We start from the raw sequence: 16,880 nt of genomic DNA on the forward strand, positions 1-16,880 counted from the left end.
TTATTATTAAAGGTAAACAGTAATAACAGTGTGTATTATGGTGACTGATTCACTGGGAGTAGCTTTGATTGTAAAGTCTAATAGCAGCAGAGAGAAAGGGCTGTCTGTATTCGCTCCTTCAGACACTTAGGATGTAACAGTCTGTCACTGAAGGAGCTGCTCAGAGATGAAACTTCGTACAGGGGGTGAGAGTCGTTCTCCAGCAATGATGGTACTTTTGCTACCATCCTCCTTTCTTACAGTGTCCAGAGGAATCCCCAGGACTGAGCTGGCCTTCCTGATCGGCTTGTCCAGTCTCTTCCTTTCTGCAGTAGAGATGCTGCTACACCAGCATACCACACCATAGAATATGGCCGAGGACACCACAGAGTCAAAAAAGGTCTTCAGTAGCTCACCCTGCACTCCAAAAGACCTTAGTCTGCTCAGCAAAAAGAGTCTGCTCTGTCCTTTCTTATAGATTGCCACAGTAGTCCAGTCTGTCCAGTCCAGTTTGCTGTTCAGATGAACACCCAGGTATTTGTAAGAGTCCATTCTCACAATGTCCTTTCCCTGAATGTTCACTGGTGGTAATGAAGTTTGTTTGTGCCAGATGATAGTGCTTGGATGTTGCTATTATTATTATTATTATTATTATTATTATTATTATTATTATTATTATTATTATTTACACGGTAAAAAGTGACAGTACTTAAATCTTGCACGCGCTTTGACACGAGCCCGTTTTAAACTGTCCAATTAGAAAGCCGTTTCTAGGCGCGTTAAATCAACCAATCAGTGATACGCAAACGGCGTCTGTCAGCGGTTTATGTTTATTATATATAAATTATATTGAATCACTGACAATAAAGTCTACATGTTAGTTAGACAAGTTTATCTTGTTAAATATCCCCACTGTACACATTCCCAGGTACATTTTAAAGTATTTGACATTTTTTTAACGTTAAATTTCAGGTTGTTTGGTTGCAGTTTTGTCTGATTTGAAGAACTTGATGTTTGCTGTGGTGCCATATAGGATAAAAAATAATAATTTCCCTAAAAATGTTATATAAAAAGTAAAACTCTTAAATGAATATTAAAGTGAACTTAAATAGGAATAAATATAAATATTCCTGATCTTTCTTTTGGGTATTTGTGTAACTAATTTATACTTAATTATTTAAAGTTTGGCTCCTACAGTACGCATTGTATGTTTTATCCATCTTAATAAACGTTATTTTTACTATTCCGTTTATTAATGTATAATAAGTTGTATACATTAATTAAAGTATAACATTGTAAATATATATATATATATATATAAATGCAAAAAGCATTTCACTGCATGTCGTACTCTGTATGTATGTGTATGTGACAAGATATATATATATATATATATATATATATATATATAAATAATAAATACATTTATTTATTTATGTTTTATTTTATTAAATATTATTAAAATTTATATACATGTATATATATTGTTTGTTGTTGTTTTTTTGTTTATCGTCAATGTAAAATATTTTATTCAGGCGTATTTTCAGACACCCTCTCGTGCAGATTTGTTACCCAGAATTCCTTGCGCTCGCCCTTTTCCGCCATCTTTGTTGCCGTATTGAGCAGGTAAACTCTAACAGCGGCTCCAAAATAACACTTTTAAACATGATGTGAATTAAATATTACAGCGATATTTCTATCAGCTTGTAGTTAAACGTCTACTGTTTATAGCTCGGTACTTTTTGTTGGGTATAAAGTGAAGATGGTGGAGATTTAGTGCTGATTGTGGAGCAGCTTCCCGACAGTGAAACGTTTAGAGCAGATAAAAAAAAGTCCACTGGCGCAGAAACTACGGGAAAGTTAGCGATATTTGTGTGCAGTTACCTGTCATTAGTGTTCTACTGTATCATTAAGTTAGGAAGTTTGTTAACGCTTCAGGATTCAGCAGTGTGTTTTGTGTGTGTGGTGGTGGTGGCGGCGGCGTGTGCGCGCGCGTGCTGTGTGGTGTTTTGTGTGTCTGTGTGTGTTGTGCTGTGTGTCTGTGTGTGTTGTGCTGTGCTGTGTGTCAGGTGTGTGTGTTGTGCTGTGTGTCTGTGTGTGTTGTGCTGTGTGTCAGGTGTGTGGTGTTTTGTGTGTCTGTGTGTGTTGTGCTGTGTGTCTGTGTGTGTTGTGTTGTGCTGTGTGTCAGGTGTGTGTGTCTGGTGTGCTGTGTGTCTGGTGTGCTGTGTCTGGTGTGCTGTGTTGTGTGTTTATTATTGTGTCTGATTACAACCTGCTCAATAACAAACTCTTAACGTCTTTGGTGTTTTTATTTCTTCTGCTTTTTTCAGATTTCCTGCACGGGAAGCCGGAATAAAAGACTTCACAATGCCTGGAAGGTGATTTGATCTTGCATGTGAATATATTTGACTTTGTGTTTAGGGATGTGTGTGGTCTAGTCATTAAGGTGTTGGACTACTGACCACAAGGTCATGGGTTCAAGTCCCAGGTCCACCAACTTAAAAACCCTGCATGAAAAACTTAAATGGTAAATGAAGAAACCTTAACTTTTTAACCAGACTCAAAGGGGAACCTCATCCTCATATGGGTGACACTGGAGGGTTTGATTATAAATATACAGTCTGACAAATGTGTTGAGGAGGAGGATGTTGTCCTCCTCAAAGACCACTTGGTTTTTTATCTCTTTAGTATAGCAGAGTCTAACTGGAGCTGGTAAATCTATAGATGCCTCAGGATCCTCACAGGGTCAGCCTTGTCTCAGTGTAGGTCCAAAATCTTCAAAAATAGTTACTTTATTATTTCATTGAAATTCCCACTGCCTACTTTTACATTTATAACCTAGTGAAATAATTCTCATTTACAATAGGACATGTATATAAGTTGTTGTTTTATTAGGATCATCTATCTCAATGACAATCACCTGCCTCATTGTTGTCTTTTCACTCCACTGATGTCAGTTTGGTACCTATTTCCTCTTCTCTATTTCGATCGCCTGTGACATAAATGGATAAAGTTTGTCCATTTTGCTGAATCATGCACCTATTTATAAAGCTTCTTGATAAGAACAATACACAGGGAGTCTTTTTACTGCTGTGTTTGGTCCTGGCAGACTTTTTTTTGTGCACGCATGCTTGAAGGTTAATAAGTTTAAAATGCTTCAAATGTAAAATTGCTGAATTATGTATGTTTATGTACCCAAAAAAAGCATTTTTTTTTTTTCTTTTTTTCAATATTTGTTTGAGACAGGTTTCCCAGACAGGTACACAGTGCTAATGTAGTTAATGATTTGCCCTTTTTTTTAATATTTAATATTTCTTTTTGCCCGTCATGTCCTAGGTTGTGGTGCAAGGCAATCTTTGCTGGATATAAGCGTGGTCTGAGGAACCAACGTGAGCACACAGCACTGCTCAAGGTAGAGGGTGTGTACAGCCGCGATGAAGTGGATTTCTACCTGGGGAAACGTTGCGCCTATGTCTACAAGGCAAAAAAGTAAGTGTGCACTTATACTGTGCAAGCTAAAAACATCTATGTAATTTATGATAGCCATCATAATTTGAGGTCAGCAAACTCAAGCGTGACATGACGATGGTGCAAGCCATCGGTCTAGTCAAATAGAGATTTGAGTGTACTGGTCCAAATCATATAGAAAAATTCTCATCTAAAGCAGTGGGTGGCAACTTCTTGTAGTCTGAGATCCCTGTAACTGAAATAAATGCCCCTTTTCCCCTCTGATCCTAGTCTAGCAATTAATTGAGGTTTGGGTTAATCCAATAACTAAGCACTTAGTAATACTTTTTTTTTTTTTTTTTTTTTTTTTTTTTTTTTAAATACAAGTTGATTTCCAGTACTAAAAAAAAAAACCTCAAATCTTTGGATCAGCATGTGTCCAATCTTATCTGCAAAGAGCTGGTGTGGATGCAAGATTTTGTTTCAGTTAAACAGGAGCCACATCTTATTCCACCTGTTTAATTGGTTTCAAAATGCGGTGAGGTGTTTCTTCTGCTCAGTTGCTATGAAAATCTGACCTCCACTGGCCCATTCTGGGTAATATTGGGCACCTCTAACATATCAGCATCTGCCCAGAGGACCCAGTGTGCAGTAGGTATGAATCTGCATGCACATTTTCAGTTTCAGAGAGAGACTGGGACAAGTCACACCAGCAATTTCAGAAATGTACAAACCAGCTCACTACCAGCCACGCCAGTCAAAATCACATTTATCTTCAAGATCAACGTGATCTCTTCTCTTTTAATGTTTGACGTGAATGTAAGCTGTTGAGTTTTATCTGCATGGCATTGTACACTACTGCTTAATTACTGGATCATTAGTTAATTAGTAGCTATGTACTATTTGTTGCACCAAATTAAAATCTCATACCATTGTTCTAATATGCCTTCCTGTTGTGCTTTGTCTTTAGAACCACAGTCACCCCAGGTGGAAAGCCCAATAAGACTCGTGTTATCTGGGGTAAAGTCATGCGTGCTCATGGTAACAGTGGAATGGTGCGTGCTAAGTTCACAAGCAACCTGCCACCAAAGGCCATCGGCCACAGAATACGTGTGGTAAGTGGATCCAAAAAAAAAAAAAAAAAGCCACATGTTGCTTACTAGCTGATGTTACACGCACTGTTTTATGAATTTGTTAGGTAAAGTTCACCAAGTGCCTGTTTACTTGCAAGTTCATTGAGTAAACCAAACCGCCGAGCTGCTCTCATTTGTTTAAGATGTAGCTGAAACTTTGACAATCGTTTATTTTGCCACATCACATTAAAATGCTTTGCATTTGGGGCTCATGGATGTAGACTATTTATTTGCCACTTTATATACACCTTTAAAGTACTGTTACTTCATGCGTTGCCAGTTTTAAATATCCCCTATAGCAAAATTGGTGCAAGAGAGAGCCAGGTAGTCCTGTTTAGTGGCTTTTCTACGCATTTCCTCCTTTGACACAAACATACGATTGTATTATTGGTTTTTGATTAGTAAAGGAAGTGGTATTGGCGGTGACCAGTGTAGTTTGCAGCACCTGGATAAAGGAGCTATGGAAGGTTTTAGAAAGTAAATGTAACAATCCTCACAGAGCATTGTCAATTTTATTAAGGAAAAGCTTTCAATAATGGTTATAATGTTATATATATAATAACAATTGTTATAATAATGTCCATTTAATTTTGTCCATCTTCAGTCTGGAGACGTGATTTTCTTTGCATTTCAATCATATTTTTGCTCAGCACAATTTCATAATATTTAAGTTTGCTGGGGATAAAAATCCTTTGAGTAGGATGTTTTACAAAATGCTGTTGGGTCTGAATAGTGAAGGGTGTGGTTGTACTGAATTGTAAAACTTTCCAAGCAGGGTGTAGATTGCTATTCCTCCGAGGGCTTTTGAGCCACATCCACCAAAATTGGATATGTCATAGACCCTGGTCTAAAGTTTGTACTTCTCTAAGCAGCCTCCTTTGCCATAGACAACCGTTATAAACTTTTACCAAACTTCATGTAGGCCAGCTTCTTTAGGGTGATACTCTTAACAAAGGTTTAAATTGGTGCACCGACTGGCCTTTTGGTTTGCCCTGTCCCCAATGTATGCAAAATCGAAAAACGTTCTACAACATTGACACGCAACATATCAAAACACTCAGACCAATGAGGGGAGCTTCCTCACGGGTATTGGGATGACGTGGCCTGCTCATATCTACGTGCCTCCCTAATTACTGGCACCCTAGCATACCAGCCTTTGGGAAAACTTGCTCTGACAAGCCAACATCAAAGTTTGTCATGACGAACTTTACAAATCTAGTTAGAAAATGTCATTTATATTTCTTTTCCATTTTGTGGTTTGAAATTATTTGCTATTACTTTTGTAAAATAACAATAAATTGCCCTTTTTTGTGTTTCAGATGCTGTACCCTTCCCGAGTGTGAGGAGAGTTCTGAAGTTTAATTATAATTATAATTAACGATTATTAAATATAATTATAATTAATATTCTTGTCTGCCTTTTTTTTTTATGTTGACATAAACGTACCACTCTCAGAGGTGGGCAAATGTTTTGACCATTAATAAGAGCAATAATGTGGTAAATAAGAATCACAAAAAAAAAAGTTGCAGAATTTAACAACGTGTGTAAAGGTGCTCATGGAGTTCCGGCTTTTATACACTAAGCAAAATAACTAAATGGAATCCACAACAGCTACAAAATGTGTTTTTGTTTTCCTTTTTGTTTAATGTAAACACTTGCGAGAGTCGGAGTCTGGTGTCGTTGTCTGTGAGGTCACAGAGGGCAGATGTGCACCGGTAAACTGGCATTCAGAATGGTTTCGTAGTAGTTCAGAGAACAGAATGGGTAACATTTATTTTAAATTAAAAACCGCAGATAAAACTCAACGTTTGATTCAGACTTTCTTCACCATATACATTTTTAATCCTGTTTTATGGACCTTGACTACGTTGAAATGATAAAAAAAAATTTTTTCTTTGAATCCAGTTTATGAAAATAAAATGAGGGGTTTTTCAGCCACCTTTTTGGATTTATACAGATCCCAAATGGAGACGTGCTCATGCACGGTGAAGTCACAGGGACTTTTGTGTGTGTATGGGTCTGGATTAGATCTTTACACGTTTAGTCTGGGAACAACTCCAACCTTGTCTTGTGATTGTGATCACTGACTGATTTGGGACACTTTATTTAATGTCCCAAGGCGTTGTTTAAAAGCAGGGAAGAAAAAAACCCAGTGTGTTGAATGCAAATCTTCCAGGTTCACCTGCAGCTACAAACACTGCACTTTATAATTAAAGCACATTTTAGTCTCGAGTTTTAAACAAACGTAAATGAATCTCTAATAAAAAAAAAAAAACGTCGGTGTTTTGTTGGTCAACTGCTTTTCCTCTGTGTGTGTTGTATTATTTTGGTGTTTCTTTGTTCACAAACACAATAATTTGACCAGTTTCCATAGCGTTAGTCATAAATACACAAGTAATACAGCGTTAAATATAATAAAACACTGACTGTAAACCATAGTCTCACTAATATTTCTTTCTATCGGAGTGACGAAAAAATAAAATCAGATAACATAAATGACGTGAAGAAGAAAAAAGACGGAAGATATTTTATGTAACACAAGCTCGTCCTGTTTACCGTCATATTTTTTTTTCGCGATAATTCCTGTTTTGAAGTGCATTATGGGTAATGTAGTCTTTTGTCGTCAACTTTACACCTAACCGTTAGTTCCAAATCCTACATTTCCCATCATGCATACTGTCTTAAGTGCGCAGCTAGGACGCTTTATAAGCCAGTTGTTTTTTTTTTTTTTTTACTGTTCCGAATCTGCAGCTCGGCAAGAGGGACGTTTACAGGTAAAGTAAACTGCTGAATCGTTTACATCTTATTCTGAAACAACATATAAGCGTTTTAACATACGGTATCCGCTATAAAGGAGATGTTTTGGTGAGATAAAAATGTAGGTTTAGATGTAAACATGCAAGGACATATACAAGGAATAATATCACTGGGGTTTAATAATAAACAACAGCTGTCTGGTTGTTATCTAAAATTATATAATAATTATAATATAAAATAATTTAGGCATTTGAGGTTTATATAATCTAATCTGATGCTTGTCTAGTGATAGAGACAAAACAACCGGATTCTAAGGATATAAAATCCTCAAAAATATAATAATAATAATAATAATAATAATAATAATTATTATTATTATTATTATTATTATTATTATTAATACAATGAATATAATTTAATATTTTTATATATTATATTTAATATTTAATTCTATATTATAATATTGTATATATTATTATTAATAATTAAATTTTTATATTATAATATAACAATTTAATTAATAATATATAAAAAATATTATAATATATTTTTCCCTATAAAAGCTTGTATTTTATCAGACCGGTGTAACAGATAATCATGTTAGTGCGTCCATGGTCATGATCATAAGGTTTAACCTATCAGTAAATAAGGACAGCATTCAAAGTCAAGATTCATCATATTTCTTGTTCACATCAGATTACAAGTGTTTACATCAGCCGTTAAACAGTGCAGCTCTTTTTACGTGAAGGGAAAAAAGTCAACGATGAAGCTCGTTCTGTAGGAACTTCCCTTTAGATGTGTTTATACACTTGTCCTGGTTGGGTCCCATGGGAGGTCATTAAATACTGTAATGTAGGAAGGAGAAAGAAAACAGGATATGTTTATATGGTCTTGGGTGAGCGTTGGAGTTTGTTATTGTCAGCCAGCTAGTTTGTGAAAAGAGTAGATTTTCTACCAAGAGTAAAATACTAAATGAACCCATATTCTGAACCACAGGCTAATTTTCCTATTATTGTTTTCGGCTTAGGCTACTTTTTTTGGTTTAACTGTAAATAAATCCCTTTTTTTGGAGCTCTGTAAAAATCAGGAAACTAAACTTGAGCAATCGAAACACTGTGATGAATTTTGTATACTGTGTAATATTAATCTTATACTCCTTGCCTCAAGAAAAGGATCTTTTTAGGCCTTTTACATGCATCTTATTATAATGTCAGTGTATATAGTTTATGTAAAACTTGTAGTCATTCTTCTCCAGGATCTTACTAACGTGTGGGCATTCATGGGATAGTTGAATAACCAAAAGTGATCTACATAAACACTAGTTATAAACAGATTTCTTTTACTTTACATGACTTTTTGTTTTTTCCTCTGATGCCATGGGTAGATCAAAGCTCAAAGTAGAGGCCATTAAAGCGCTCCTATGGTTGCTTATAGAAGATGAAAGAACATGATTTGGGAAAAGATTGCCTGGCAGCAGGTCCTGCATACAGGACTGTTCCTTCCAGAGAGGTTTTACCAGCAAACGAAGTGGACCACTATCATCTCGCCAACGTCCAGGTCAGTAATAATTCCTATCCTTGGGCTCCTGAAATGTTTCCATGTTTATGTCTAGGCCTGATTGTATGTCTGCTCAGTTTATAATGTCAGTTTTAGGGATGTGGGATGATGGTGCTGATTGTATGTCTGCTCAGTTTATAATGTCAGTTTTAGGGATCTGGGATGATAATGTTGATTGTATGTATACTCAGTTTATATGATCAGTTTTAGGGATGTGGGATGATGATGCTGATTGTATGTATACTCAGTTTATATGATCAGTTTTAGGGATGTGGGATGATGATGCTGATTGTATGTATACTCAGTTTATATGATCAGTTTTAGGGATGTGGGATGATGATGCTGATTGTATGTATACTCAGTTTATATGATCAGTTTTAGGGATGTGGGATGATGATGCTGATTGTATGTATACTCAGTTTATAATGTCAGTTTTAGGGATGTGGGATGATGGTGCTAAATAACATACAGCTGTTGTTTTTGTGTTCGGACACCGCGTCCTTCCCTCGTATTGTTGTCTGCTTTCACCAATCAGCGATACGTCAGCATGTTAGGCGAGGGTCTTGTGTTGCCCTTTTTTCCTCTTTGTCTTGCACTGTCAAGCCTATCTCTCTCTACCTCGCTCTTTCTCTCTCCCCACCGTTCAGTATTCCACTGGGGCTGCCCGGCCCGATCCTGATTGGCTGCTTGCTTTCTGCTGCGCTAAGTTGTTTACATAACATGAGCCTGCCCTTACTTGTTCTAACTGCCAATGGAATTGCAGAGCTGCAGTGATGCGTAGACCAGCCTTGGCAACCGATTGGTCGACCCCCCCCCCCCCTCCCCTTTTCTTTGCTTAAGGTGGCTGTGCAACGTGACTGCATTTGAGAAAGGAGAAAAGAGAACAAGAGGGATTGAGAGACTATGAAGGGAGGGAGCTGTCCTTGCACTGCAGAAAGCGTTTTTTTTTTCATTCAGAAAAGCGAGGGATACAAAATGTCCTGTTTTTTTCCCTCTCTCTCTCTCTCTCTCTCTCTCTCTTTCTTTCTGTCTTTGCTGTACAGAATTCATGCCCTTGCGTTTATGTAAATTTTCCATTTTTATAAAGGAAAACTACCCCTATCTATAATTATTTCTTCAAATGGTCACCTGCCAGGTTAACACATGCTTACTGCGAGACATAATGTCTGTCGATTATTTTTGGAGCTGCTGCTTATGTTGTTTCACAGGACAGTGTAACACACCTAGAGGAAAGCAAACACTACCCTCTTCCACATACCTGAGCTCACAGATGTCCATGATTGGTTTCTGTTTTCTGGATTTTGTATTTTCTGGTTTGCAAGTGATGAGAAAAGCTCTGTGTCTTTCGTTGTTGTGTTAATAACAATGGAGAAAGAAATAGAGGAAGAATCAACCTGGTGACGAAGCTAACGCAGGGTTTCCGCAGGTCACTGTAAAGCATCAAACGCCGTTAAATTAATTTTGCGGAAATGATGGCCTCGAATGGCATTAAAAAGCATTCAATTGTATTCCTACACGCGTGCATGATCCTTGAATGCGCTAGAACTTCAATGTAGAGAAAGTAAATTTTGCAAAGAAATGTGGGAGAGTAAATTCCAGCAAATGTGGCTGGAAGGCAAAGATTTTAGGCCATGATCGCAGCCTGTTGCAGCTGCTCAATGCAGAGAAGGATTTTGCAGTGGTTGTAAAAAAAAAAAGTATTTAAGCTATTGTAGTGGAAATTTTTACTTTAGAGACGAACACATGAATCTGTCCTTCTAGGCTTCTGTATTTCCCATGGCTGGTAGTTATTGTGACTAGAGATTTCAGTTGTTTCTTCCTAAAACTGCCTTTAATCAGACCTTTCCCATGAGACCTTTTTTGTTCCCGTGGGATTAGCTTGGTCAGAAGATGAGCAGGCGATGCTTCTAAGCCAATGGTGGATGATGTTTTGGTTTTACATGTCCTGTTTCATTTTATTCCTGTTTATAAAATGCTGGTGTTATCAATAATGGAGGCCCGTGCCTGTTGGTGTGATATTTTTATGCTTTAATTCTCTCGAACCTCAAAACTTCCACAACACTATGTACGATGGCTGGTAGCACCGTTAAATCTCATATGCTGTCCGATAGTCACAAGTCGGCTGTAAAAGCCAGACAGCCAAAGCAATTATTTATGTCTATTTACTTGAACGTGACAGATAAAGTAACCTTAGCCACTACTTCTACCACCACAAGCGCACCTCTGTTGCTGCCGATACCCAAGGAAAAACTGAGCGATTTTCTAACAGCATTTTTTCCAGTTATGGCCTAATTTTTCAATATGTCTAGCAATCAACATTTAGTTGATTGGTCTTCTATTTATGGCTTTTCCCTTTAGGGGTCACCGCAGCGAATCATCAGTTTCCACATAACTATCCTCATCATCCTCTACTCTCACCAATTACCTTCATGTCCTCATTTAACACATCCATATATCTGCTCTTTATCCTTCCTCTTGACCTCTTACCTAGCAGCTCCATCTCTAACATCCTTCTACCAATATAACCATCTCCCTCCTCTGTCCATGTCCAAACCATCTCAAATCTATCCAACCTGAGCCGTCCCTCTGATGTGCTCGTTCCTAATCCTGTCCATCCTCGTCACTCCTAAAGAGAACCTCAACACCCTCATCTCTGCTACCTCCATCTCTGCCTCATGTCTCTTCCTCACTGCTACAGTCTCTAACCCATACCCATGAGCTGCTCTCACTACTGTTTTCTACACCTTTCCTTTGTTTCTTGCTGCCCTAGATAATCTAGTTGATTGGTACGCTGTTAAATACATTTTGAAATATCTGCAAATAATTTGACATTCTAAGCTTCATGGAAAAACCGCAGCTAAAAAACCAGAACTCCAACATGGAATCAAGGCTAAGCGACTTCACTATGCACAAAAACAAGAACTGGGGTGCAGAAAAATGGCAGCAGGTTCTCTGGACTGATGAGTCAAAATGTTTAATATTTGGCTATAGCAGGAAGCATGAGAGTCTGAAGGCAACAGTGAAACATGGTGGAGGTTCCTTGCAAGTTCCTCTAAATGGAGCTGGAGATTTGGTCAGGATTATTGATGTCCTCAATGCTATGAAATACACACAGACACTTCTCCATCATGTAATACCATCAGGAAGGCAGCAGTATAATGACAATGACCACAAACACACAGCTGATATCATTAAGAACTATCTTCAGCGTAGAGAGGAACAAGGTGTCCTGAAAGTGATGGTTTGGCCCCAACAGAGCCCTAATCTCAACATCATCAAGTCTGTCTGGGATTACATGAAAAGTTTTGAGGCAAAAAAAAGTTTTGAGGTGTTATTTATGTCTGTACTTTTGAGAGTCAAACAGCGGGAACCAAATTCCTTGTGTGTGTAAACGCACTTGGCCCATAAACTTGATTCTGATTCTGATTCTGATTCTGATTTGTCTTACATAGAATCACAGGGACACTGGAGCCTACATCAGGCACAAATATAGGGACATCCTGGGTGGGTTGTCACCTCATCACGGCACAATCTCTCACACACTCGCACGTCTGATCACACATTACGGACCATTTAGACATGATAGTCAGCCTACAACGCATGTCTTTGGACCGGTAAGGAAACCTGGAGTCCCCAGAACATGTTAACTCTGTGCACAGTGTGGGAATCAAACCCACTTGTAAGCATGCGATCGTCACGAAAAGGCTAAAACACTACTGATCAGTGTGCACTGCCTCATGACATTTCCCTGTCTAAGCAGATCTTTTCTTTCATGCTCAGATATCATTGCTTTATATTCAGCTGCTGGAATCTGATATGCCACTCCGGGCCTGTTTTATGCAGATGTCGCATCATCATTGGCACGTCAATTGTTCTCCTGTCGTTGGCGAGACTGACGTTTCTGAAAAACAGCAGCAGAAGGGTGCATGCAGCTTGAGACATCTTTTGCCACATTGAGAAACCCTTCACCAAGGGGGAACAAAGCTGTGACTTTATGCAGCGCGTGACAAATTCCAGACAGTCTGCAGTATCACGTCAGTGAACTCTGCAGCAAACTTTATGCATCGTCATCATACAAGGAGCTTCTCAGTTGGATCAAATACCCAGGGTTTTATTTTTTTTGGAAGGGGGGGGGTTCCATAGTTTGACTTGATGAAACTGTGACTCATGGATGAGTTCATGATTCATAGATCTTTCTTATTTGCATGCAAGGTATTAAAGCACAGAATGCTACCAGTCCTGCTTTGATTAAAAGATTATGAGCTCGTGAGCCTGGTTCTTCTTTTTAATCTGACCATGAAACACTTTAAACAGGCGTTTTCTTTTCAGTGTCCACAGAAGGCCTGTTTTAGGCCTGTTAAATATTTTATTTTATGCACAAATGTATGTGGTCCGGATCTTTAATCTGTTCCTGTTTCTATAAAGAGAAATGTTGTATAACAGCAGCTCTGACACTAGTGTCAGCTGCAGGACTCTTTGTATTAATACACGCCTTTTAACACATTTCTATCGTAACATCTTTAACACCTTGTCGATTTTTTTCTTCCTTTACTCAGAGACCGGTTACTCGGCATCACCCCTTTATTTTTGTCGCTTCTACAGACACACTCTTATGTGTCTTCTGGTCAGAGTAGTTCATCAACAGCGTGTGAGGGATGCAGTGTGAGACGTTTCTTTCCACAGGCTGGCTGGCTGTGTGGAACATCTTTGTGAAAGGTTTTTCTTTCCTTATTCAGCCATCAAGACTTGACTGAACATATTTAACCTGACTGACATATTTAACCTGATTGTTAGTTAATTTGTTCTTTGCTATTATTATTATTTGAATATTTTTTTTGTTTTAAGTTTTTGATTTTATTTTCTTTTTTTTAACCATAGGGGGAAATGAACAGAAAATACCTGGTTATTTCTAACTTCTGATTGGATGGGTAGGCTACAGCCAATGGACAATGATCTGTCTGTAGCAGCAAACACAAAAAAGCCCCGTCCCTTCAACACAAAATAGTTTTTCATTGCTTGCCTCATGGGGGGCACGGTGGCTTAGTGGTTAGCACGTCCGCCTCACACCTCCAGGGTTGGGGGTTCGGTTCCTGCCCCCGCCTCTTGTGTGTGTGGAGTTTGCATGTTCTCTCCCTGCCTCGGGGGTTTCCTCCGGGTACTCCGGTTTCCTCCACCGGTCCAAAGACATGCATGGTAGGTCTATTGGCATCTCTGGAAAATTGTCCTTAGTGTGTGAGTGAATGAGAGTGTGTGTGCCCTGTGATGGGTTGGCACTCCGTCCAGGGTGTATCCTGCCTCGATGCCCGATGACGCCTGAGATAGGCACAGGCTCCCCGTGACCCGAGGTAGTTCGGATAAGCAGTAGAACATGAGTGAGTGAGTGCTTGCTTCATGCTACTTTCAGTTCGACACGCTTACAGGCTCTAAATCTGTACTGATTTAAACTTTTATTTATTTATTTATTCATTCATTCATTCATTCATTCATTTTTAAAAGTTTACCTACTTTTCTCAATTTGTGATAGCTGTGCAGCAGCTAACGAATGCTCGTAACTTAACCGAGATAATTCTATTACATCTATTCAACTGTCGTTACAACTCCATGTATTGTGCGATGGATCATTTTCAACCTATAAAGCAATTTTAGTGCTGCCTGTGTCTCTGTTACTAGCACATCAGAGGATACGGCTAATTCCAGCTAACACCAATTGCCCACCTATTATTTGTAACAACACAAAGTAATATACAGTAACTGGCTGAAACCGGCCCTGTTACAACATGTCCTGCTGTTCTTAGTCGACACAGTCGACAGAGAGATGTGTGTAAACAACTAACAAATGTAGCTAACAGGTCAGGAAAGCTTAGAGCTTAAAATGCAAAAGCCACTGACTAGAAAACAGGAAAATATGTCAGTGTAGATAACAACATAAATTCAGCAAATAAAATTAGATTCATCCGGATCACTTCTCATCTAAAATGCTATTCAGGGTGTCATGATTCCAAACATGCAGCTCACACAATGCTACACAGGAAGAGGGATTTTGAGGGATGGAGTAAATATGAGGTAATTAGAAATTTGTGTGAATTTGTGTTTTTGGCCAAGCGATCAAGTCAAAACTGAAAGACAGTGTAAAGGATGGTGTAAAAAATTGTTGATTTGTTTATTAAACCAGACAGGAATTGTCTGGTGTGTGTGTGTGTGTGTGTGTGTGTGTGTGTGTGTGTGTGTGTGTGTGTGTGTGTGTGTCTGAAAAAATCATGAGCCTTTGAAAAGTGCTTATGACGAGACCGAGTTTTTGCCATGTGAGCTTTTTTGCCTATGAGAACTGATCCGTGGTGTTTGTTGTAACCTTTAACATCTGCCCCAGCACTTTACAGATACTTGCTCACTTCCTTTTTTCCAGTTTTGCAATGTTAAATGCTAGGATATTTTTTTATCTCAGAAATCGCTGACTCGTACCTCTGTGTATGTGTGTGTGCGTGCATGTGTTAGGATGCTCTGGAGACGGCAGGCCGAGCCGAAGGCGGCTTCCCGTTGGACGGAGGCAGCGTCGCTCACACTAAAGAGCTGGAAGAGGAAGGAGGCCGAAGCAAGTACCACCACAGCGTCGGTGTCCTTAAGCCCTTTCGCTCTACCAGCAAGTAAGCTTTTACTATTCAGCATTGCTATTTCGAAGGTCACCAAAAAACATTTTTTTGTTTTTGCTACTTTGTGCATGAATGTTTTGTGTATCGTTTTCTTGCATTGCACCAACAGCACAGTTGAATTCTTGCTTCCGTCTGGTCCAAAGGTGTCGATTAATATTCACAGTAGTTCGGGCTGTAAGGCATATCACAGGTTCAGCGTTTTTATAGTAACACATTTGGCATAAATGGATTTAGCATAACATTCCGAGCAGATGTTTATTTAGCATTAATAGAAAGATTTTCAAATTTTCCCACAGTGGATGAAGGACATTTGGCTTTTTTGGTATACTGGTTATATTTTTTTATTTTTTTATATTCAGTAGAAGAAAACAGCTGTTATAACTGTCTCTAGCTGCTTTAATGCATGTCATAACAGGAAGAAACTTGTTTCATAGACATTCCTTGTCTTAAAAAGGAAACATAGTCTATCTAAGATAACAAAGCTCTTTTTTTGTTTATCTGTCCGTATTTGTCTCAGACACGAGCACCCGGTGGACAACGCCGGCCTCTTCTCCTTCATGAGCTTCAGCTGGCTCACACCACTGGCCAAAACAGCCCACAAGAAAGGCCAGCTTCTGCTGGAGGACATTTGGGAAATATCCCAGTGGGAGAGCTGTGAGACCAACAGCAAACGGTCAGTATTAAATCTCCATCCCATATGCGGTTAACTCTTAACACTACATTCCACATATACTGTACCAACTGGCAGTGACGAAGCGACCAGAGATTATTCATTCTCACTGCAAGCCTATGACTTTCGGTGACATGAGAACCAGCGAGAGTTGCAGATTAGATGTGGGCATGTCCACCATCACCAGAAAGTTGAGAAAAGTTGAACTTTATGCAAATAGGAAGTGACAGTAGAGTGAAGAGAAACAGGTGTAAAGATCGTAGAGCTGGTGAGATCCATTACAAAATAGCACACAAACGTCTTCTCCTTCATCTCGTATGCACCACCTACTGATAAAAGTTGTTACTATGACAACCAGTAGTAGGAACACCCATTGGTGACTTCATAGTACAGCGACTGGGGACTTGTGGTGATAAAGTCGCCGTATGTGTGAACATAGCATTAGTTACATTATTTCCGTAGTCTTGAGACTTGGGTTCATGTTGATATTAAGATTCGCAGCTCTGCATAAATCTGAGTTTAACTGGATTCCCCTGTTTATACCGTATCCTCCAGGAAACTATATAAAAATGTGTGCTCATTATTAGCGGTTAAGGATATAAACCCACTGACCTGATTTCACCCCAGACGAGGAAGGAATCATATCCACAATACACATTCAGTTGGGTTACCTCCATAATTTCCTACCTC

The 16,880-nt window shown here is 38.8% G+C and overlaps 2 protein-coding genes across 2 annotated transcripts in view; both read left to right on the forward strand.

The window, feature by feature from the left end:
* Positions 1–1,514: 1,514 nt before the first annotated feature.
* Positions 1,515–5,963, forward strand: rpl35a (ribosomal protein L35a). Its single transcript, XM_027142608.2, has 5 exons — positions 1,515–1,605; positions 2,310–2,357; positions 3,316–3,468; positions 4,397–4,541; positions 5,879–5,963. Exons 2-5 carry the CDS (start codon positions 2,347–2,349, stop codon positions 5,900–5,902), a joined length of 333 nt encoding a protein of 110 aa, XP_026998409.1. The 5' UTR covers positions 1,515–1,605; positions 2,310–2,346; the 3' UTR covers positions 5,903–5,963.
* Positions 5,964–7,220: 1,257 nt separating this feature from the next.
* The window catches only part of abcc5 (ATP-binding cassette, sub-family C (CFTR/MRP), member 5), a 31,227-nt gene continuing 21,567 nt past the window's right edge, over positions 7,221–16,880 (forward strand). Inside the window, exons 1-4 of the mRNA XM_027142715.2 lie at positions 7,221–7,333; positions 8,701–8,873; positions 15,366–15,514; positions 16,038–16,193. Of these exons, the coding sequence (XP_026998516.1) occupies positions 8,754–8,873; positions 15,366–15,514; positions 16,038–16,193 (425 nt within the window). The 5' untranslated portion in view covers positions 7,221–7,333; positions 8,701–8,753. The remainder of the gene's footprint in view (positions 7,334–8,700; positions 8,874–15,365; positions 15,515–16,037; positions 16,194–16,880) is intronic.

This window comes from Tachysurus fulvidraco, chromosome 13 (genome assembly GCF_022655615.1).
Source record: "Tachysurus fulvidraco isolate hzauxx_2018 chromosome 13, HZAU_PFXX_2.0, whole genome shotgun sequence".
Classification (NCBI taxonomy): domain Eukaryota; kingdom Metazoa; phylum Chordata; class Actinopteri; order Siluriformes; family Bagridae; genus Tachysurus; species Tachysurus fulvidraco.

Excerpts from the sequence above, each read along its gene's own strand:
- rpl35a (XM_027142608.2), top strand. Across the intron at positions 3,469-4,396 it reads TATGTCTACAAGGCAAAAAA|AACCACAGTCACCCCAGGTG; the intron begins GTAAGTGTGCAC and ends CTTTGTCTTTAG. Across the intron at positions 4,542-5,878 it reads TCGGCCACAGAATACGTGTG|ATGCTGTACCCTTCCCGAGT; the intron begins GTAAGTGGATCC and ends TTTGTGTTTCAG.